The sequence below is a fragment of the Macrotis lagotis genome, chromosome X (genome assembly GCF_037893015.1).
Source record: "Macrotis lagotis isolate mMagLag1 chromosome X, bilby.v1.9.chrom.fasta, whole genome shotgun sequence".
NCBI classification, from domain to species: Eukaryota; Metazoa; Chordata; class Mammalia; order Peramelemorphia; family Peramelidae; genus Macrotis; species Macrotis lagotis.
In genome coordinates this window covers 79,000,524-79,023,047 of record NC_133666.1, presented here as the reverse complement: position 1 = coordinate 79,023,047, position 22,524 = coordinate 79,000,524, and the positions used below count along the sequence as shown (strand labels likewise).

The 22,524-nt window shown below is 41.3% G+C and overlaps 1 protein-coding gene across 4 annotated transcripts in view; it reads right to left on the bottom strand.

Annotated features, from left to right (window-relative positions):
• The window catches only part of ARHGEF9 (Cdc42 guanine nucleotide exchange factor 9), a 286,046-nt gene that overhangs the window by 155,837 nt on the left and 107,685 nt on the right, over window positions 1-22,524 (bottom strand). Inside the window, exon 1 of one of the 4 annotated variants that reach the window (XM_074203783.1) lies at window positions 901-14,030. The exons of the other annotated variants lie outside the window; for them this stretch is intronic. Coding sequence (XP_074059884.1) covers window positions 901-1,137 — 237 coding nt within the window. The 5' untranslated portion in view covers window positions 1,138-14,030. Of the gene's footprint in view, window positions 1-900; window positions 14,031-22,524 lie in introns of those variants that run through there. 4 annotated transcript variants of the gene reach the window in all.

The following is a 22,524-nucleotide window of genomic DNA, read 5'->3' as shown; positions in this document are numbered from 1 at the left end:
TCCTATCTTTGGCTCTGTTGTTTCTGAATCCCCCAATTCAGGTGATTTTTCTTCAGAGTCCAGCTGGAGTGGGGGGTGGGAGGTGGGAGAATTCCCATTCCAGGCCTGGGGCTCCCTTCCATACACCTTAAGACACCAAACCAGGCTCAGGTCAAGATCAGTGGTGGGCTTGAGGCTGCCCAGCTTGGCTACTCCTTATCCAGGAGAGTCCCTTTGTTCTGGACTTAGTACTACCTCAGCCAGACTGGGATGGGTTAATTCTGCATCCCATCCCCTAAATTCTAAGCACTTGGACCCCCCTTGCACCAATGCATAACACCAGAGACTGCAGCCAGCTCCCCGTCCTTTTCTCTTCCAACTAACCAGTTTCCAGGATGGAGAGCAGAAAGGACCTTGGTGATCAGCCAGCCCAGCCCCCGCATTTGATTATAATAACAATAAATCCCCTGCCTTTGGCACTCCAAGGCTTTGCTCATAACAAGCCAGGGAGTTTGGGGAGGGCAAGGATTATTACTCTTATTTGGCAGAGGAGGAGGTTGAGGCCCAGAGGGGAAGTGACTTGCCCAAGGTCACACAGCTAGAAGTAGCAGCGTTGGCATGGGGGGGGGGTCAAGTCCCTCTGCCTCCTACTCTGGAGCACCGGACAAAGCTGTCGGGAATGAAAGATTCTGCCTTCCTCTTGCCGAGGAGGGGGTGCCTCAGGTGCCCTCCCCTGGGGCCCTGAACCCCTTCCCCCTGCCCTGGCTCGCCCACTACCCTAAGCCAACCCTGGCCGGAGCTCCCCGGGGCCTCGAGATGCTGAAAATGGCCCCAGTGGCCGCTGGCGGCCTTGGCGGATGCAGGGATGGCAGGATGGAGGGAGCGGAAGAGGAGGAGGAAGCCCCAACTCCCTGCACTCACCATTCCGGGGCCACCCCGCAGCCACTGCATGGTCCCTTCCTTTTCTTCTTTTGTGGTCACCGCAGCTGCTGCTGCTACTACTGCTGCCTCCTCTGCCGCTGCCTCTGTCTCTGCCTCTGCCGCCGCCGCCGCTTTGCTGCTGCCGAGCCCCGAGTCCCAACTGGCAGAGAGCAAGCTGCCGGCGGAAGCAGGAGGCACGAGCTGGGTGAGCAGGCGGGCGGGGGAGCACCCCCCCATCCCATCCTGGCCTTCCGTCTGGGACAGCTCACCCCCACCCCCAACCGGACAGACCGGGAGAGCTGGCAAGGGGCCCTTAGAAATAGGCTTGGGGGCTGGGGAAACTGAGGTCCAGAGAGGCCAAGGGACCTGCCCAAGGTCACACACCTAGGATGCTTCAGATCCTGAATTGCAGCCAGATTCTAAAGCAATGGAACCTGAGGGGAAAGGGAGTAAAGGAGAAAAAGGGATCCTCTATAAAGGGAGAACATTGAGTAAATCTTTTTCCCTGGAGCTGTTTGACTTTAGTCAATCAGCAAAGCTTGATTAAAGTCCACCAGTCTTCAGGCCCATGCACAGAGACAAAAATCCAACAACCCCTGCCCACCCTCCATGAGCTATCAGGTAACTCATTTCTGTAGCATGTTAAAATCCTTACATAAGATGGACATTATAAACATGACTTGTCCATGACTGCAAAACCAAGGTAGGTGCTATAGATAATTCCCATTTTTCAGATAAAGAAATGCAAGCAGAGTTGTTAAGTGATTTGCCCAGTCATTCAGCTTAGTAAGTGTCTGAAGCAGAACTTGAACTTGGATCTTCCTAATTCTAAGTCAGTGTGCCTCCATCTGACCTAAAAGATGTATTTAGAGTTAGCAAACTATAGGATATTGGATCTGAAATTAAGGATGTAGGCTCCAATCTTGCTTATGTTGCTACCTGTGTGACCTGGAGCTAAATCACTTTACCTGTCTGAACCTCAGTTTCCTCAACTGGAAAATAAGGTTAAGTGAGATGACCTCTCAAGTCCCTTTCAACACTAAAATCTATGATCTTATATAAGGAGGAAGAAGGTAATGGGGTAGAGCAGTTTTTAATTAATTTAATGCATTCCTTAAACTCAATTGTTTGGAGGCATATTAATGAGTATATGCTTAAGGCTACCATACTGCTCAGAATTTCAGAGACTTTTACTGACTTCTAAGGATTGGTCAACTGAAAATCAAACTACACGTGTGTGTCTACCTTTATTACCTTCTACTTTCACTGTCCTCCCATTTCCTTCCTAGATAGACTTCACCAGAATATCAAAATGTTACCTGGATAGCACTATCCACATTCAGTGCCCTTCTGGGGACAACTGATGCCATATGTGAGTCTTTCATGCATTTTCAGTCTCAGTTTATAGGCTCCTGTGAGTTTTCTGTACCTTAAGGTACATGTTTATGAGGCAAGAGAAAGGCTGTCCTACACTTAATATGCATCTGTTACCCCAAGTATTTCTATGGGAGCTAGAGACTCCTTTATCTACATTTGAAGAAACCTTGACATAAATTATATAGGCTTAAGAAATTCTCTAGGAGCAACTCCAGGTAAGGACAAAGTCAAAAGTAAAATTATCCTCAAGGTCAGCCACCCAATAAAACTCAGTGTGTGTACCTTACAAGAAAGCATCCTGGATGACCTATTTTAAAAGAATGCATGGGAGGGGAGGCTAGGTGTCCCGGTAAATAAAGCACTGGCCCTGGAGTCAGTAGTACCTGGGTTCAAATCCTGTCTCAGACACTTGATAATTGGCTTCTCTATCCCTCTATTTCCTCCTCTTTAAAATGAGCTTGGGGATAGATGGTGAGAGGTCCAGGAAGTGGAAGAGATCATTCAATCATAAGCAACTTGAGAGAAGGAATTGTTTGTTTTGTGATTTAGTGTCATTTCCGCTATTTATTCTAGGTTTTCCCACTCATGCTAAATCAGCACAGTCCCTTCCCAAGTTGCTGGGGATCTGGGGCTAACATTCCTTAATAATGAAACTCTTCTTAGAACTATACTAGCCTCTTTCTACTCAAGTATTTTGCAGACTACATTAAAATACTTCAAGGATGGGTAATTTCCTAGGCACTAGTACTCTCTCTGCCAGTACAATTCCCAATCTCTCTGTAATTTGGCTTTTGAAAGGTATGATGATGGAAAATCCATCTTTTTCCAGCCAGCCTGGTGACAAGCATATTCAAACTCAGCTAGGCTAGTCATCATTGGATACCAGGCATACATCCAGGCCCTCACTGGCTCATACCCAAAGTTTTTCCAACTTGGTAGGACCTGTCTGAGCTTGGGCTCTACTGTCTCTTACAACCCTGGGTCACTTCCATGACATGGGGAGATTTGGGAAAGTAGAAAGGGGAACTAAAAAAACTTGAGAATGTGGATATCAGTTTGACAAAGACCAAAAAATGGAAAATGACAATTGTTGGAGGGGATGTGGAAGGAGAGGCACACAAATGTAGTTTATAGACCAACTTGGATCTATGCCTCCCAAAACACTAAACAGTTTAGTACATTCCCATTGACCTAGTGATGCCAGTACTAGACTACATTACAAAAAGATCAAAGAAAGAGGGAAAGGTCCTCTAAGTACAAAAATATGTATAGCAACATTTTTAGTAGTAGCAAAGAACTAGAAGCAAAGTAGATGTTCAGCATTGGGGAAGGGTCAAACAAATTTGGATATATATATATATATATATATATATATATATATATATATGTGTGTATATATATATGTATATGTATACGTATACATATATATGAATGTAATAGAGTATTATTGTTTCCTAAAAGTGGATTGGGAGAAATCTGGGAAATTCTATTAACTGATGCAGAATGAAGTAGAACCAAGTGAAAAATTTCTACAATGACATTAAGCAAATCAACTGTGAGACTAGAGAACTCCTTTATAAACTGGCCAATAATGACTCTAGGTTTCCTAACCCTTAGCAGAGAAATGATGGACTAGTGAGAAAAAAATGAGACATTAACTGACATGGACAAAGGAAAATGACTTTGCCAGCAGAAACACCAACAAAAATGACTAATGGATAGGTGATAGCCAAAATAAGGAAGGAGTCAGTAAGAGATCTCCTACTGGACAAGCTGGTACACATGAACTCAATTCATCTGGCAGATGGAATGGCTGAACCATGGTCACCTATATTTGAAAGCTCATGGGAAACCAGAGAGCTCACAAGATTGGAGAACATATGTTGTCCTGAATTTCAAAAAAACTATAGGCCGGTGAGCTTGACTTTGATTCCTAGGATAATTCTAGAAAAGATGAGTAAAGAAAGGAAGCACTTTTTACAATGAACCAATTTAGCTTCATTAGAATAATCATGCCAGGTATTTCCCTTGACAAGATTACTAAGCTGGTAGATGAGGGGAAGGCTAGAGATGTCATTTACCTAGATTTTAGCAAAGCTTTTGAAAAAGTACTCATATTATTCTTATGTAAAGATGCAAAAAAAAAATAGAATCCATAATGGCTGGATGGTCAAACTCACAGAGGAATTATTAACAGTTTCATCTCAAGGTGATAAGAGGTCTGCAGTTGAGTACCCCACAGATCTGTGCTTGACCCTGTACTGTTTAATAGTATTATCCATGACTGGGATAATGGCAGACATTTGCATATGACACACAGTTGGGAGGGAGAGCCAACACAGTAGATGTCAGAAGGAGGATCCATGAGGATAATGAGAGGTTGGAGAAGCAATGAGCTGAATCTGTTAAAAATGAAATTCAGGGGACGGCTAGGTAGCACAGTGGATAGAGCACTGGCCCTAGAGTCAGGAGTACCTGAGTTCAAATCTGGTCTCAGACACTTAATAATTACCTAGCTGTGTGGCCTTGGGCAAGCCACTTAACCCCATTGCCTTGCATAAACCTAAAAAAAAATGAAATTCAGTAAGATCAGGGCTGAAACAAGGGTGCCCATTATCACCACTACTATTCAATATTAGAAATGTTAGCTTCAGCAATTAGAGAAGAAAAAGAAATTGAATTAGAATTGGGAAGGAAGAGACAAAACTCTCACTCTGCAGATGGCATGATGGTGTACCTAGAAAATCCCAAGAAATCATCCAGAAAACTACTGGAAACAATTAGCAACTTCAGCAAAGTTGCAGGATATAAAATAAGGCCTCATAAATCCTCAACTTCTCTATATATGACTAGCAAGATACAGCAGGAAGAGCTAGAAAGAGAAATCCCATTCAAAGTAACTTCAAACAATATAAAATGCCTGGGAGTCTATTTGCCAAGGCAGACTCAGAAATTTTTTAAAAACAATTATAAAACACTTCTCACACAAGTTAAATCAGATTTAAATAACTGGACGAACATCAACTGCTCATGGATAGGTAGAGCTAATATAATAAAAATGACAATTCTACCAAAATTAACTACCTTTTAGTGCCCTACCAATCAAAATTAAAAAAAAATACTTTAATGAGTTAGAAAAAGTCATAAGTAAATTCATATGGAGAAATAAAATGTCAAGAATTTCCAGAGATTCAATGAAAAAAAAGTGCAAAAGAAAGGGGCTTAGCCCTACCTGTTCTAAAATTATATTATAAAGTATCAGTCATCAAAACTGTCTGGTATGGGCTAAGAAATAGTGGTGCACCAGTGGAATAGACTAGGTGCAATAGCAGGAAACGATTATAGTAATCTGCTGTTTGATAAACCCAAAGAGTCCAGCTATTGGGATAAAAATTGCTGGGAAAATTAGAAGTTAGTATGGAAGAAACTTAGATTAGACCAACACCTCACACCCTACACCAAGATAAGATCCAAATGGATACAGGATTTAGACATAAAAATATCAACACTATAAGTAAACTAGAAGATCAAGGAATACATTACCTGTCACATGTATGGAAAGGGAAGCAGTTTATGACTAAGGAAGAGATGGAGAACATCACTAAAAACAAACTAGATGATTTTGATTACATTAAATTAAAAAACTTTTGTGTAGACAAAACCACTGTAACCAAGATCAAAAGAAATGTAGTAAACTGGGAAACAATCTTTACACCTAATGTTTCTGAAAAAAGGACTCATTTCTAAAATATATAAAGAACTGAGTCAAATTTAAAAAAAAAAGCCATTTCCCAATTGACAAATGGCCAAAGGATATGCAAAGGCAATTTACAGATGAGATCAAAGCAATCCACAGCCATATGAAAAATTGTTCTAAATCATTACTTATTAGAGAAATGCAAATTAAAGCTTCTCTGAGGTACCACCTCACACTGCTCAGACTGGCCAATATGAACAGAAAGGACAATGATCATTGTTGGGAGGGTTGTGGGAAATCTGGGACACTATTGCATTGTTGGTGGAGCTGTGAATCATCCATCCCACCTTTCTGGAGAGCAATTTGGTACTGCGTCCAAAGGGGAACAAAAATGTGCATACCCATTGATCCAGCAATACCACTACTGGGTCTATACCTTGAAGAGATGATGAAAAAGAGTAAAAACATCACTTGTACAAAAATATCCATAGCAGCCCTGTTTGTGGTGGCAAAGAATTGGAAAATGAGGGAATGTCCTTCAATTGGGGAATGGTTTAATAAACTGGGGTATATGTATGTAATGGAACACTATTTTTTTATTGGAAACCAGGAGGGATGGGAATTCAGGGAAGCCTGGAAGGATTGGCATGAACTGATGCTGAGCGAGATGAGTAGAACCAGAAGAACATTGTACACCCTAACAGCAACATGGGGGTGATGATCAACCTTAGTGGACTTGCTCATTCCATTAGTGCAACAATCAGGCACAATTCTGGGGTATCTGCGATGGAGAATACCATCTGTATCCAGAGAAACAATTGTGGAGTTTGACCAAAGTCCAAAGACTATTACCTTTAATTTAAAAAAAAAACTATTATCTATTATCTTATTATATTATTTTACTATCTCTTATACTTTATTTTTCTTCCTTAAGGATATTTCTTTCTTATCACATTCAACTTAGATCACTGTATAACATGGAAACAATGTAAAGACTAACACACTGCCTTCTGTGGGGGTGAAGCAAGATTAGGGGAAAAATTGTAAAACTCAAAATAAATAAAATCTTTCTTAAAAGAAAAACATTAACACAGGAAAAAAAGGGTTGGGGCAGAGCTTCTAGGAAGAGGGATTAAGCCCCATGTCCTCTACCCTTCTCAGATCTCTTCTAGAGGATAAGAGTGTTCAGTTCTGGTCACCAGGCTTTTAAAAGGACTCTGATCAGCTGGAGAGGCAGCAGAAGAAGGCAACTGGGATGGGGAAGGACTTTAAGTTCATGCCTGGTAAGGATCAGCTGAAGAAATTGGGCTTGTTTAACCAAAATAAGAGAAGACACATGAGATATGATGTGCTGTTGTGTGGAGGAGGGGTGGGCCTTGTTCCACTTGTCCTAGAGGGTAGAACCAGGAACAAGGGGAGGGTTGAGAAGGAAGTTGCAAAAAGACCAATTACATGTTGAAAATTTCCTAACTATGAGAGCTATCCCAGAGTTCTATGGGATGCTTCAAGAGGTAGTGAACTCCCCATCCTTGGAGTTCTTCAAGCAGAAGTTGGCTGATGGAACTAGGCTTTCTTTGGATTAAAAGGGCAAATGTGATTGATGATTAATTATACCCCTATTTTATTCCAATCAGTATTAATCAGTTTGACATGATTCCATGGAGTATTGATTTTAAGTTCTGTAAATTAGGTCCCCACATCTGTGAAGTGCAGATTCTAAGTTCACTTGCTTAATCATAGGAAGCTAGCTAGAGGCCCTCCACTCCTGTTTTTCCTTCTTATGGTAACCAAGGCTAGTAATGGCAGAGATGACCATTAAGTGACACTGCTATTGACCCATGTGAATGTTCTGATATCCATTTATAAGCCCAGCCCATGGGGTCTGCTCATCAGTTTGGTCAAATAGGTCTGTCAAGGTCTGCTCATAGACTTGTCAACCAATGGGAATCTGTATTTTGTATAGGCCCTCCTAGAGGGTCAAGGGTAAGATCTATCAACCAATGAGATTTCACATTTTTAGTTTGCTTTAAGGGGGGCATCTCAGATAATGAGGTAGATTTCAGGTCCACTTTATTAGAGGGACCCATAGGCCCTCTAATAAAGTGCCAGTGACTCAGAACTCTGTCTCAGTTTTTTTTTAAATTACAAGTTGGACAATTTTGAACCCACACTGACCATCTGTTGTGTATGTTATAGTAAGGATTCCTTTTGAATGAGTTGTCTAGATGGCTGTTTTTCAATTCTGTGTCATCTTGGACAGGCACTGCACATGGATGAATGGGATCAAGGTTGGATAATGTGTAGGGTTCTTAATGATCCCAAGATTCTCCAGGGAGCCAAAATCTGCTTCATAAAAGCCCTTTTCCTCTAAAGAAACTATTGCCTCAAGAGACATGGAATAGCAGTCTTCTAAAAATTAAAGTGGGCAATAGGATGACACAGAATAGGGACAAGTGGGATGCATTATAGTCCTAAAGATGAATTAAGGTAGAGGAGTAATATCAAAATATCACCAGAGAAATGTAGAACAAGAAAAGGAGGAAGGTCACTCATGCAGGGAAAGAGAGATGGGCAACTGATATACTACCCCAGTACCCATGCAATGTTAAAAGACCCCAAAAGACATGGATAAGATTAGCAGGGAAGGAACTATTAGGTGGCACTACAGGGGATAAAGTTTGAGGCCTGAAGTCAGGAAGACTCATCTTCCTTAAGTTCAAATTCAGCTTCAGACATATACTAGTTGTATGACCCTGGGCAAGTCACTTTGTCCTGTTTGCCTCAGTTTCCTCATCTGAAAAATGAGTTGGAGAAGGAAATGGCAAACCATTTAAGTAGCTCTGGCAGAGCTACTGAAATGAGATCACAAAGAGTCAGATGCAAGTGAAATGACTTAACAACAACAAAAGCAAGTATATAGGAAGGTATGTAATCTGTACCACTGGAGGGGCTCCCCATCTTGATGAGATCCAAAATCTATCAAAGTATTGAGAATTGGAAAGATCAGTAGCAGTAGAGAATAGGTGGAATTGGATCAAGGAAGGAGCTCATAGAAATGGTGACATCTCACCTGAGTCTTGAAGGATGAGTAGGTTTTTAGCAGCTGCCAATCAAGGTAGTAAGTGTTTGAGACCCAAATGAGACAAGGCACTGAGGTGTAGGGTTAAAGTGTAGGAATGTGTGGGGATCAGTGAGTAAGCTGATTTGACTGGAACACTAAAGGGAATATTCCAAGTTAAGCCTGTAAAGGTCAGTTGCAACCAAATTATAGAGAACTAAAATTTCAGGATCCACTGGAGAGGGAACTGATGTGAACTACATGTAGTACAGGACACATTGTAGATCTATCTGGAGCAAGTAGGCAAGGAAACCAATTAGGAGACCATTACAGTGGTCCATGTCCAAAGAGATGAGTTCTAGTGGTGAAGAGTATGGGCAGACCTGAAATGGGAGAGGAGGCCCAAGACTTAGCATGTGATAAGACTACAGAGAATGCAGGGGAGGGCAAAGTGGCCAGTTATTCCAAGGTGATTAGCCTGGATGGTTTGGGAGGATAGGGAGAAGAAAGTCAGGGAGATTGTATGGGAAAGATGACAAGACACAGCATGGGGCACTGGGGAAACTGCTGTGGTTGAGTAAGATGTAGGTTCAAATTCTGGTATCTGTGTGACCTTGGGCAAGTCCCTTTCCTTTTCTAGATCTTAGTTCCTTCCTTTGAAAATAGAGTTGGATGACAGATAACATTTCTGGTGATTCTTCTAAGTCCCAAGATTTTTCAAGCACAGAGGTGTCAATCACTCAGTAGGAAAATGGTCAGACACTCCCCAGTGCAGCCCAAACCAGATTCAAATGGCATTGGGAAATATTGACTCCAATAAATAACGCAATAGGATATAGATAATGTTAATATTTGGTTTTCTAAGTCAATGTGCAGCTTAAGGGATCCTACCCTACAGTTGAACAATCCCCATTTCTAATTGAGTTTGATACCACTGGTCTATACTGACAATTGGGTGAATGAATTACTGTTCAACTGAACGGAATTGTAATATTAAAGTACCTGAGGTATATCCAGAGTAAACCTCAGACAGATGATGCAATAGGAGATTTCAATTCATTAAGAAGTTGCACTGGGGCAGTTAGATGACACAGTGGATAGATCACCAGCCCTGGAGTCAGGAGGACCTGAGTTGATATTTACTAGCAGTGTGACCTTGGGCAAGTCGCTTAACCCCATTGCCTTGCCAAAAAAAAACCCAACAATAACACATAACACCAAAAAAAAGTTGTACCAAAAAAATCTATTTCAAATGATAACAAAAGTCCTGTTCAGATCTGAATGGAGGGAGAGAAGGGGAGAAAGAGATACAGAGAGAGAGAGAAAGAAGGAAGGGAGTGAGGAGGGTAGATGAGGAGGAAGGAAAGAAGGAGAATGGGGAGGGGAGGGGTCATTAAATAAGACTCAAATACTAGATTTCTCCAATTCATAACTCCAGCAAGAAGTACTTGATTTTGAGGGTTGGGGTACACTCCCACCCCTACATTCTCTAACATCAACTTGAGGCAGCTCAGGATAAAAGTGGATAGGAGGTTAGACTTAGAGTTGAGAAGAGCTGAGTTCAAATTCAGGCTTAGACAGATTAGCTGTGTGACCCTGGACAAGTCACAAACCATCTGTTTGCCTCAGATTTCTCATCTGTGAAATAGGAATAACAGTAGCTCCTACCTTCCAGGGTTGTTGTGAGAAAAACATGAGATGACATTTGTAAAGTATTATACAAATATCAAAGACCTTTATAAATCCTGTCATCATGATCATTGTTATTATCATCATTGTTGGCCTCCCTGAGCCTCAATGTCCTCCTCTGGAAAGTGAAGGGGTTGGGTTTCACCTCTATGAGCTCTCTAGAGTTAAGGGCTAATCTCTAAAGCTATGATCTCTGTGACCCCCACACCAAGCTGTTTGTTGCCCTCACTTCTCATCAGGGTGAATGATACAGAGGTCCACTGGTCTCCAGTGGAGCTCAACTCAGAAGTAAGGATTAAGAAAGGGTCTGGGAGGTCTACTGGATCCCTGGGGCAAATGAGGCCCATTCACATGGATGGTCCAGGTTGGAATTCCTAAATGACCCAACCCCCAAACCATGAATTCAAATGCTGATTAAGAGAAAAGTTTGTCTTCCAGGTCACAGGCTGCCAAGGTGATCACAAAAAAAAAGAAAGGACCATTTTCCCCACAAAAGCCTGGCTTGTTCTCTTTCCTTAGCTTCTATGTCATAATGGATTTTCATTAATAAAGGACCATTAAGAATTCAATTTCATTCAAAGACAATTTGCTGAGGCCCACTCTGACTAAGGCACTTTCCTGGGAGTCCTGGGCCCTGACTTCATGGAATACACAATCTAGTAGGGAACTCATAATGAATCCACAAATAAACCCAATTAGCAGCAGTCTTGATGCAGTCTCCCTGGATTTAGAGTCAAATGACCAGGGTTCAAAATCGTCATTTCCTAGTGAAAAAAAAGAAGCCATTTTGAAACAGCTTCCTCTTCTTCCCTCCTCCTCCTCTTCCTCCTCTGCATACAAATCACTTACCCACTATCTACTTCTCTACCTCTATCTCCTAAGAGAAGGTGGTTCTTCTTGCTAAGGCAAACCATTTTAAGGCAGGCCCTTCTAAAAGCCCCAGTTTCTTCCTTTCTACTGACTCTTTCCCCTATTGCCTATAAATACACCCAATGCCTCTCATCTTCAAAAAATACTGCCTTGATGCCATCCATCCAGGAACTATGGAATCTGATTGCAGAGCAAAGTTTAACTATTTTCAATTTTAAAAATATGCTTTATGTATTTTCCCTTTTTGTTCTGATTTTTCTTTCACAATATGACTAATATGGAAATATGTTTAACATAGATGTATATGTTATAATATCAGATTATTCTGTCAAGGGAAGGGAGGGAGGAAGGAAGTGCGGGAGAAAAATGTGGAACAAACCTTACAGAAAAAAGGAATGTTGGAAAAAAACACTGCCTTGATCTATCACTAGCAACTCCATTAGGCCCCCATTTCCTTTCCTCTCACTTTCTTCTCAACTCCCTACAATCCAATTTCCAACCTCATCATTCCACCAAACCCGCCAAAGTTACCAATTATCTCTTAGTTGCCAAAAGGTCTTTTCTCCATTCTCATTCTCCTTGACACTGCTGATAGTCTTTGACACTACTGATCACACTCTACTCTTTTTTGGTTTTTTTTTTGGGGGGGGTTGCAAGGCAAATGGGGTTAAGTGGCTTGCCCAAAGCCACACATCTAGGTAATACACTACTCTTTCTTTTAAGATTTTATTTATATTTGAGTTTTACAATTTTTCCCCTAATCTTACTTCCCTCCCCCCACCCCCCAGAAGGCAATTTGCCAGTCTTTACATTGCTTCTATGGTATACAATGATCCAAATTGAATGTGATAACTACTCTTTCATAATGTCTTCTCTTTAAGTTTTCAAGACACCCCCTCTCCTTTCTCCATTTATGTTTCTCTGATAGCTCCTTCTTTTTCTTGCCTGGATCTTCTTCCAGATCACATGGGAGAACCATGATGTTCTCCAGGGCTCTGTTTTCTCTTCTTGTCCTCCCTGTTCTCCCTTTTTGACCTCTTTTCTTCTCCATCTACCCCACTTGATTTACTGATCTCATCAGTTACCATGGATTTAATGACTACTTCTATCCTAACGATTCTCAAATGTACCTATCCTGTGTATTACATGAACTTAGGGGGTCAGGACACCGCCAAGTAAAGTGCCTTAGAGTGGGCCTCAGCAAATTATCTTTGAATGGAGCTGAATTCTTAATGGCCCTTATTACTGAAAAATTTTTGACATTAAAGGCTAAGGAGAAAGAACAGGCAAGGTTTCTGTGGGGAAAACTGGACTTCTTTAACCTTTTTCTTTTTGTGACAGCCTTGGCAACCTGTGACAGCCTAGCAGACAAACATTTTTCTTAATCAGCACTTGAATTTGTGGTTTTGAGGTTGGGTCATTTAGGATTTCCACCTATCCTGGCCTAATTAACCTCTGTTGACCTCTAGTCTTGCATTTCCATCTATCTATTGAACATCTTGGACTGAATCTTGAATAGATATCTGAAATTCAGCATGGCCAAATCTCTATTTATTAACTTTTCCCCTAAACCCACACCCATCCTGACTTCCTTATTACTACCAAAGACATCCTCCTAATCTCCTAGGCTCACAAACCTAGGTGTCTCTCTTGTCTCCTATATTCAATTTGTTGCCAAGGTCTGTCAATTTTACCTTTGTAACAAATATCTCTCAAATATGCCCTCTCCTCACCTCTGACACTACCTCACTCTCGTGCAGGCCCTCATCATCTCACTCTCTCATTTCTGGACTATTAAAATAGCTTTTAGTGATTCTCCCTGCCTCATATAGCACCCCAATCCATCATCCATTCAGCCACCAAAGTGATTTTCCCATAAAGTACAGGTTCAACTGAATCATCCCGTTATCCCTACCTCAATAAATTCCAGTGACTCCCTAACACCTATAGAATCTAATAACAAATCCTGGGTTTAGCATTCCAAACTCTTCTTAACCTAGCTTACACTTCCCCTACCTTTACAGTTTTCTTATACTTTTCTCTTCTCCCCATGACATGGGTCTCCTTGCTATTCCCTCAAACAAAACCCCCATATCCTGACTCTAGGAATTTTCACTGGTTGTTCCCTAAACCTGAAACCTTCTCCTCCCTTATCTTTGTTCCTGGCTTTCTTCAATTGATACTTCCTATAGAAAGCCTTTCCCATTCCTCTTAATTCTAGGGCAGTCCCTCTCTTGGTTATTTCCAATTCATCCTGTATATAGCTTGGCTATTCAGAATTATTTGTATGTTGCCCCACCACTACTGTCACTACCACCACTAGATTGTGAGCTCTAGGAGGGTAGGGGCTGTCTTTTACCTTTCTTTGTATCCCTGGTGATTATCACTCAGGTGATTTACATATACACATATATGTATGATTAATAATGTAATGATATTATGTAATATAATTAATAATATAATATATATATATATATATATATATTGGTGATGATATCTCAAGTGTTCTAAGCTCATAGTAGGCCCTGAATAAATCTTTGTTGGCCAACTGACAGCTGCCTTTTCCAGGTGTGAAACTAAGCACATCATTTGGACCTCTCTCTCTAGATCTCAGTTTATACGTTCACAAAATGAAGGGGTTAGACCAGATGACTTCTAGTTCCTTCTTGCTTAAAATCTAGAATCATTAGGACCTGGGGTTCAAGAGAACTTTCTTCTGCTACTGATGGGTCACTGGAAAGAAAAAGGACTGACTAGACATGCCTTGCTTGGCTCCCAAGGACAGAACTAAAACAGCCTCTTAAAGAGGCTCAATGAAAACTATTATGAGTGGAGAGGTGGTAGGTTTTCCCTCCCTGAAGGACTGACTTCAAGCACAGGTTCTGAGAATGAGGATTCTGCGTCAGGCAGGGTTTGGTCTGTTTGGCCTCTTCTGTTCTTTCCAGTGCTCATTCAAGGATTCTGGGAACTTGAGAAAAATCACTTTCCTTTCTGACCTTACTTTTCTCCATCCACAAAATGGGGAGAATAAATCTGATCCAGCCTACATCTCAAGAAAACTGAGAAGAAACATGGGAGATAATGAACCCCAGAGGTGCTGATCACTACCAGTGAAATTTCAAGCAAGTCACTTTCCCTGGGATTTCCTCCTATACATTAGAGGGTTGAACTAAATGATTTCTAAAGACCTTTCCAGTTCTGACCTTCTGTGTTCTGTATTCTATACACTAGCCCCAAAATTCTATTTTAGGTTCTAAGGCCCTTCCAGCTCTAACATTAATTCTATGTTTTAAATTCCCTTCTAGATATAATGTTCCTTAATCCTATGGATGGGAAAGCATTCTACAACCTTAAGGGGGAGGAGGGGAAGCTCAGCTGAGAATGAGTGGTCTGCAATCCTAGGTAGATGGAAAGCCACTGAACAGAATTAGGTAATGGTTTCTTTAAGACTTGACCTAATTTCTTTCAAGCACTGAGTCTATCGGGTCATATGAGTCTTCATGTGGCTTGGGGAGGGGCTGCTTCAGTTTAATAAGATGCAGAGGACAGAGAATCAAAGATGGCAAAAATGTCAGTCACTACTGGTAGGCCAGAGAGCCTCTAGCTCGCTGGCCTCAGTATCCTGAGGTTTGGTGGGGAGTAGGCTGGGCTAGCTCCTGCACCAGACCTTTGCCTAACTAGAGGCATCCACATGGCTCACTGAATGGTACACTTCCCTTGACTTAGGGAGCCCTGAATTCTAATTCCATCTCAGATATTTACTAGCCATGCAGCCCCAGACAAGTTACTTTGCTCTCCTAGACTCAGACTCCCCATCTGTAAAATGAAAGTAGCAACAGTACCTACCTACCCTCCATGGAAACTATGAGGTTAAAAATTATATAATGTTCATAAAGAGTTTTGCAATCTTGGGGTGACTAGGTGGCACAGTGGATAGAGCACCAGCCCTGAAGTCAGGAGTACCTGAGTTCAAATCCGGCCTCAGACACTTAATAATTACCTAGCTGTGTGGCCTTGGGCAAGCCACTTAACCCCATTGCCTTGTAAAAAAAAGAGTTTTGCAATCTTAAAGCACTATATGAATCCATGTGGGTAAGGTAGATGGTGTTGTATGAGTAGCCCCAGTCTGGGATTCAATCCTAAGATCCAGAGATTTGTGCACCTAAAATGTGACTTAAACACTTGTCATAGACAGACATTATCTCATTAAATCCCCTCATTTTACCAAGGAAGAAACTGAGACACATTCTACAAAAGGTTCCTGTTTTTCTCTAGAGGATTTCCCCCAGTTTGACAGAAACCTCCACACCTACCAAAATGAATCTCTCTTTGTCTCTCTCTCTCTCTCTCTCTCTCTCTCTCTCTCTCTCTCTCTCTCTCTCTCCCCACCCCCTTTCTCTCTCAAGAAAGTGAGTCCCAAAAAGTTGAAGTGATTTGCCTAGGGTTACACAGGGAATAAATATCAAAGGTAAGATATTAACTCAAATCTTATTGACTACTAATCCAATAAAAAGGTGGGTCAAAGAAAGGGGGATGCATAGACCTATGGCCTGAGTTTGAATCTAAAAGTAAGGGTTGGAGGCAGGAGGAAAGGGGAGATGGCATCCATACATCCACCAATTTAATCCAAAGGGCTTTAAAATTTAAAAAAAGAGAGATAGTAGCCCTCCATCTACACATCAACTAAACAATCTGATTCAGAGGTTGAGGAAGGAGAGAAAATTACCTTTGAATATCCACCAAACTGGAGACTATTGAAAAGAAGAGGGAAAATGATGGAAGAAGAGCTGTTAAGACACCCAGAGGTTAGAAAGAGAAATCCCATTCAAAGTAACCTCAGACAATATAAAATACCTGGGAGTCTATTTGCCAAGGCAGACTCAGAAACTTTTTGAAAACAGTTATAAAACACTTCTCACACAAATTAAATCAGATTTAAATAACTGGGCAAACATCAACTGTTCATAGATAGGTAGAGCTAATATAATAAAATTGACAATTCTACCAAAACTAAACTACCTGTTTAGTGCCCTACCAATCAAAATTCCAAAAACTTACTTTAATGAATTAGAAAAAATTGTAAGTAAATTCATATGGAGAAATAAAAAGTCAAGAATTTCCAGGAATTCAATGAAAAAAAAGTGCAAAAGAAGGGGGCTTAGCCCTACCCACTATAAAATTATATTATGAAACATCAGTCACCAAAACTCTGGTACTGGCTAAGAAATAGAGTGATTGACCAGTGGAATAGTCTAGGTGCAATAGCAGGAAAAGATTATAGTAATCTGCTGTTTGATAAACCCAAAGAGTTCAGCTATTGGGATAAAAACTCTCTCTTTGATAAAAACTGCTGGGAAAATTGGAAGTTAGTATGGAAGAAACTTAGATTAGACCAACACCTCACACCCTATTCCAAGATAAGATACAAATGGATACAGAATTTAGACATAAAAAAACAATTAGAAGATCAAGGACTAGTTTACCTGTCAGATGGAAAGGGAAGCAGTTTGTGACTAAGGAAGAGATGAAGAACATCACCAAAAACAAACTAGATGACTTTGATTACATTAAATTAAAAAACTTTTGTGTAGACAAAACCACTGTAACCAAGATCAAAAGAAATGTAGTAAATTGGGAAACAATCTTTACAACTAATATTTCTGACAAAGGACTCATTTCTAAAATATACAGAGAACTGAGTCATATTTAAAAAAAAAAAAAGCCATTCCCCAGTAGACAAATGGTCAAAGGATATGCAAAGGCAATTTACAGATGAAGAGATCAAAGCAATCCAGTCATATGAAAAATTGCTCTAAATCATTACTTATTAGAGAAATGCAAATTAAAGCTTCTCTGAGGTACTACCTCACACCTCTCAGAGAGCTTATCCAGAAAGGATAATGATCATTGTTGGAAGGGTTGTGGGAAATCTGGGGCACTATTACACTGTTGGTGGAGCTGTGAGGTCATCCAACCTTTCTGGAGAGAAATTTGGAACTACCCCCAAAGGGCAACAAAAATGAGCATACCCTTTGACCCAGCAATATCACTACTGGGTCTATACCCTGAAGAGATGATAAAAAAAAAAGGGGCAAAAACATCACTTGTACAAAAATATTCATAGGAGCCCTGTTTGTGGTGGCAAAGAATTGGAAATCAAGGAAATGTTCTTCAATTGGGGAATGGCTTAGCAAACTGTGGTATATGTATGTCATGGAACACTAATGTTCTGTTAGAAACCAGGAGGGATGGGAATTCAGGGAAGCCTGGAGGGATTTGCATGAACTGATGCTGAGTGAGATGAGCAGAACCAGAAAAACACTGTACACCCTAACAGCAACATGGGGGTGATGTTCAACCTTGATGGACTTGTTCGTTCCATCAGTGCAACAACCAGGGACAATTTTAGGCTGTCTGCAATGCAGAATACCATCTGTATCCAGATAAAGAACTAGGTATCTTATTGTCTGATCTTGTTATCTCTTGTACTTTTTGTTTCTTCCTTAAGGATATGATTCCTCTCTCATCACACTCAATTTGGATCAATCTACAACATGGAAACAAAGTAAAGACTGACATTGCTTTCTGTGGTGGGGGAGGGAAGAAAGATTGGGGGAAAAATTGTAAAACTCAAAATAAAATATTTAATTTTAAAAAAGACACCCAGAGTTTCATAGGAAGTAAAGTCCATGGCTTCCTATGTCTATCACCAAATATTCTAACAAGTAAAAGAAACTAGAGTCCTTTAACACAAGGAGGCAGATTTGACCAGTCCTTTAACACAAGGAGGCAGATTTGACCTCATAGGCATCATGGAGACTGGATGAGCCTACTCTTTTAAACAAATGTTATGGTTGGTTCCTCCATTAGATTTAACCTAACACATAATATTTACAGAGGGACTCTTTTCACTGATAACTTGACTAAAACAATCTAGTCTGCATAACAAAGGATAAGGACATTGGCCTAATAATTACTCTTCCCTGAGTCCTTCTATGATGAATTCCTCAGTCCACTTGCCAACCTATCTGCCCTTCTCAATATATCAATGACTTTTCATTATTTTTGTTGGTTGGTTATTTGTTTTGGTGAGGCAATGGGATGAAGTGACTTGCCCAAGGTCACACAGCTAGTAAGTGGCAAGTATCTGAGGCTAGACTTGAACTTAGGTCCTTCTGAATCCAGGGCCAGTGCTCTATCCACTGCCCCAAGACCACAGATTTTCAATCCTTTCTTATCCTTTGAATGAGATTGCTTCATTGATAGGTGATTGGAAGCATAATTTCTCCCTTCCCTATCCTTTAGAATTTAAAGTCCTTTGAATTAGATTGATGGGTGGGTGGATGGATGTAAACCACAACTCTTTGCCACCTGCCTCTGACTCTTACTACTGGACTCAAACTCAGGTCTTCCTGAGCTAGTTGCCTAGCTCCCTGCTCTCCTGAAATAATCTCATCTGTGTTTCATAGTTCCAACAGTCTTTTTCCCTCTTTCTCCTCTCTGTAACATTCTTTCACTCTTCAGCCTTCAAACACTGATCAATTTTCCCCTTCTTCACTTAAGATTCTGTCCTCACACCCCCTTCACCTCCTTCTGTTTGTTAAGCAATGCTTTGTTTTCCCTATTTATTCTCCTTAAAAACTTGAAGTGCAACAAGGCAGTAGCAAAGAGATAGCCATCACATTCCATACAAGTGTTGGCCAACCCTGTGATTTTCATACAGATTGAGATTTCTTTTTTCCACAATAGCTCTGCCTGCGTTTGTTTATTTTACAAATCAGGAATCTGAGGCTCAGAAAAACAGGTGTTGCTAGAAGCCACACAGCCATTCAGGTGGAACTCACTTTCTGATCTTTTGACTCCTAGTTTGGAATACTCTTTCTACTCAATATTATATAGTTTAGAGCTGGAAATGATTTTAAGAGATTATGTGGGCAAGTCTCTCAACTTCAGACAGGTAGGCTATGGATCCTCATTTTACAGGAGGAGGCCTGGCAGGGAGAAGTGCCTTCCCCTGAGGTCACATGGTGAGTGAGTGGCAGAGGCAGGAGCTCAGGTCTCCCATCTCACTTGTCACCCAATCTCTACAGCCACCAAGGAGACCAGTTCATGCTCCAAACCACTTGGGCTTTGACAGAGGCATTTTACAGACTCCCACATCTGCCTTAATTAAAGTGTGAAAGTAGGTTGCTAATACATGATCTGTTGCTATGCTTTCCCCCCCCAACCTTTTCCATCCCACCTACCTGCTTCAAGCCCCCACATACTTCAATGACTGGAACTTCCAAAACTACTGGAAACACAGTAAATTAGTAGCCTGATGTGGAATGTGCTAATCCAGCCTCCCTTCCCTGAAGGGTGCACCCCCCTGCAGATGATGGGTCTCCTCTAACTAAAACAACCACTGGACCACACTGCCCCGATCCAGGCCAATGAATAGAAACCTTAGTCTTAGCTGAACAACTGGGGAATCACAAACTCATGTCTAAGTAGGAAGGGCCCTTTGAAATTCCACTTACTGTTCTCTGCATTATTTTTGCTTTTTCTAGTTCCTCATGGGTCCTATGGTCAAGATGTCATTCCACAGTTCCCAGGTTACAAAGGGATGGGTCCCTTCTGGCTCCAGATCCTATTACCCAGTGACCTCCACAATCAGCTCTCAATTGCTACAAGCATAAGTTGACCCTTGGCTGAGATTCAGATAGACCCGGGTCCTGCCATCCAAACCACTCACAGAAGTAATGAGGTCCCTGCTAGAGAAGATGAGAATGGACTGGAATTACTGGGATAACCCTAGATATCTTTCTCCCTCCCAGAGGGAGGGGAGGGGAAGAATAAGCAGGAAAAACCTTTGATCTGGCAGAAGCTGCTTGGTTTTCATTGACATGTCTACCCCATGCTCCCCGGCCCTGACTGAGAATTAACTCTTATTACTATTATCATTTATGGAGCCTGAGGTACAGGACAGGTGAAACCTAGAGAGTTGGTAAGAGCAAAGACCAAATAGTATGGCCCAGACTCCCTGAAGTACCTAGGCTAGATCCCTTAGCTTACAACTGGAGTATAGCTCTCAGCATTAGAGAGATATGGAAAATCCTGGATTTAGGGCCTAGAGACCAAGGCTCAATCATTTTATCTAGGTGCCCCTGGGTAAGATCCATCTACCTTTGGGAGATAGTGATAAGCTACAGGGCCAGGAGCACAGATGAACAACCTGGAACATTTTTGGAGGATTCGTTCTTAGCTCCAGCCTTGCCTCATCTGATCAGGGTCAGGGACTGAAAACTAGGGGAGTGAAAGGGGATTGAAAGAATCACTCTACACCCCATGTCCCACATCTGTAAAATGACATAGTTGGATGAGATAAGTGGCTCTCAAAGTTTTGGGGCTTAAGACTGACTCCTTTACATACTTAAAAATTGAGGACTCCTCAAGTTCTTTTGTTTATGTGGGTTATAGTCATCAGGATTAACCATATTAAAAATTAAGATATAATATAATTATGAAGATCACTTTGACCTTGAGGAAGCTCTCCCCATGAAAGGCTCTTGGGGTCCTAGGACTATAATGAACTAGATTGTATCTTAAGTTCATTCTAGTTCTAACCTCAACCACCTCCAGTTATTTTACCCTTTTGGGTCTCAATCTTCTGATCTTTAATATGGCAATACTTGCATTGCCTAACTGCTCTACAGACTTTAAGGAAAGGGCTCTTAAGAATGCGAATGATGATTAAGAGGCAAGGTAAATAGATAACACAAAAACAAGCCACAGCTTGGTTTACAACAGCTCATATGAGCCTGGAGATATGTTCCCAGGACTAGCTGCCAGCTACCCTGCCCTTAGATGAGAAAAGGTTGAAAATGATGATTCTGGGGGCAGTTAGGTTGTGCTGTGGATAAAGCATGAGCCCTGGAGTCAGGAAGGCCTGCATTCAAATCTGGCCTCAGACTCTTTTTTTTTTTAAGGTTTTTGCAAAGGCAAATGGGGATAAGTGGCTTGCTCAAGGCCACACAGCTAGGTAATTATGAAGTGTCTGAGACAGGATTTGAACCCAGGTACTCCTGACTTCAGGGCCGGTGCTTTATCCACTATGCCACCTGGACCCCCCTTGGCCTCAGACTCTTCATAATTACCTAGCTGTGTGACCTCAGGCAAGTCACTTATCCCATTGCTTTGCAAAAAAAAAAAAAAAAAAAAAAAAAAGAAAATTATGTTTCTGTCTCTGCTCTGACTGCAGTGTCCAAAAAGCTTGCCCCATAATTCCCCTGTGAGTCGGGTGTGCAAGTCTCAGCAGCCCATTTTCCAGATGAGGAGACTGAGGCTGAAAAGGAAAAATTACTTGAGCAAGGACCCAAAGCTACAAAAGAGGGAGAGTCAGTATTCAAGATCCAGTTTCCAGGTTCCTAGTCATCCTAGTAGACTAATGCTGATGATTAGTGGAAACTGCCATCATCAAGACTGATCACTGGGCATGTACCAGCTGAAGAGAGTCTGGGGTCATTGGAAACCAGTGTCTATGACACTGCTAACAACTGACAAAGACAAGCACCCTTATGAAGAGGGCAACCTCCACATTCCCAAGCACCCAGAGTCAAGACATTCTCCTCCTTTGCAAAGTCCTTTCTCCATTGAATCCGACACAATTCTTTAAAAAAAAAGTTTTTATTGAAACTCTTACATTTTTTTTTTATTTACCAATGACCTTCCCTCTCCTTTACGGATGTAGACAGACAGACAGACAGACAGACAGACAGACACACACACACACACACACACACACAGACACACAGAACCTTATAACAAAAAAGCCTAATCAAGATAATCTATCATTGGTCTACAAGTATTCATCTCATTCCCACCTATATTCTTTTGCATTCAAATTCCAGAACTCACTTCTGTGCAATATTAGGCAACACTTTGTCTTCATCCA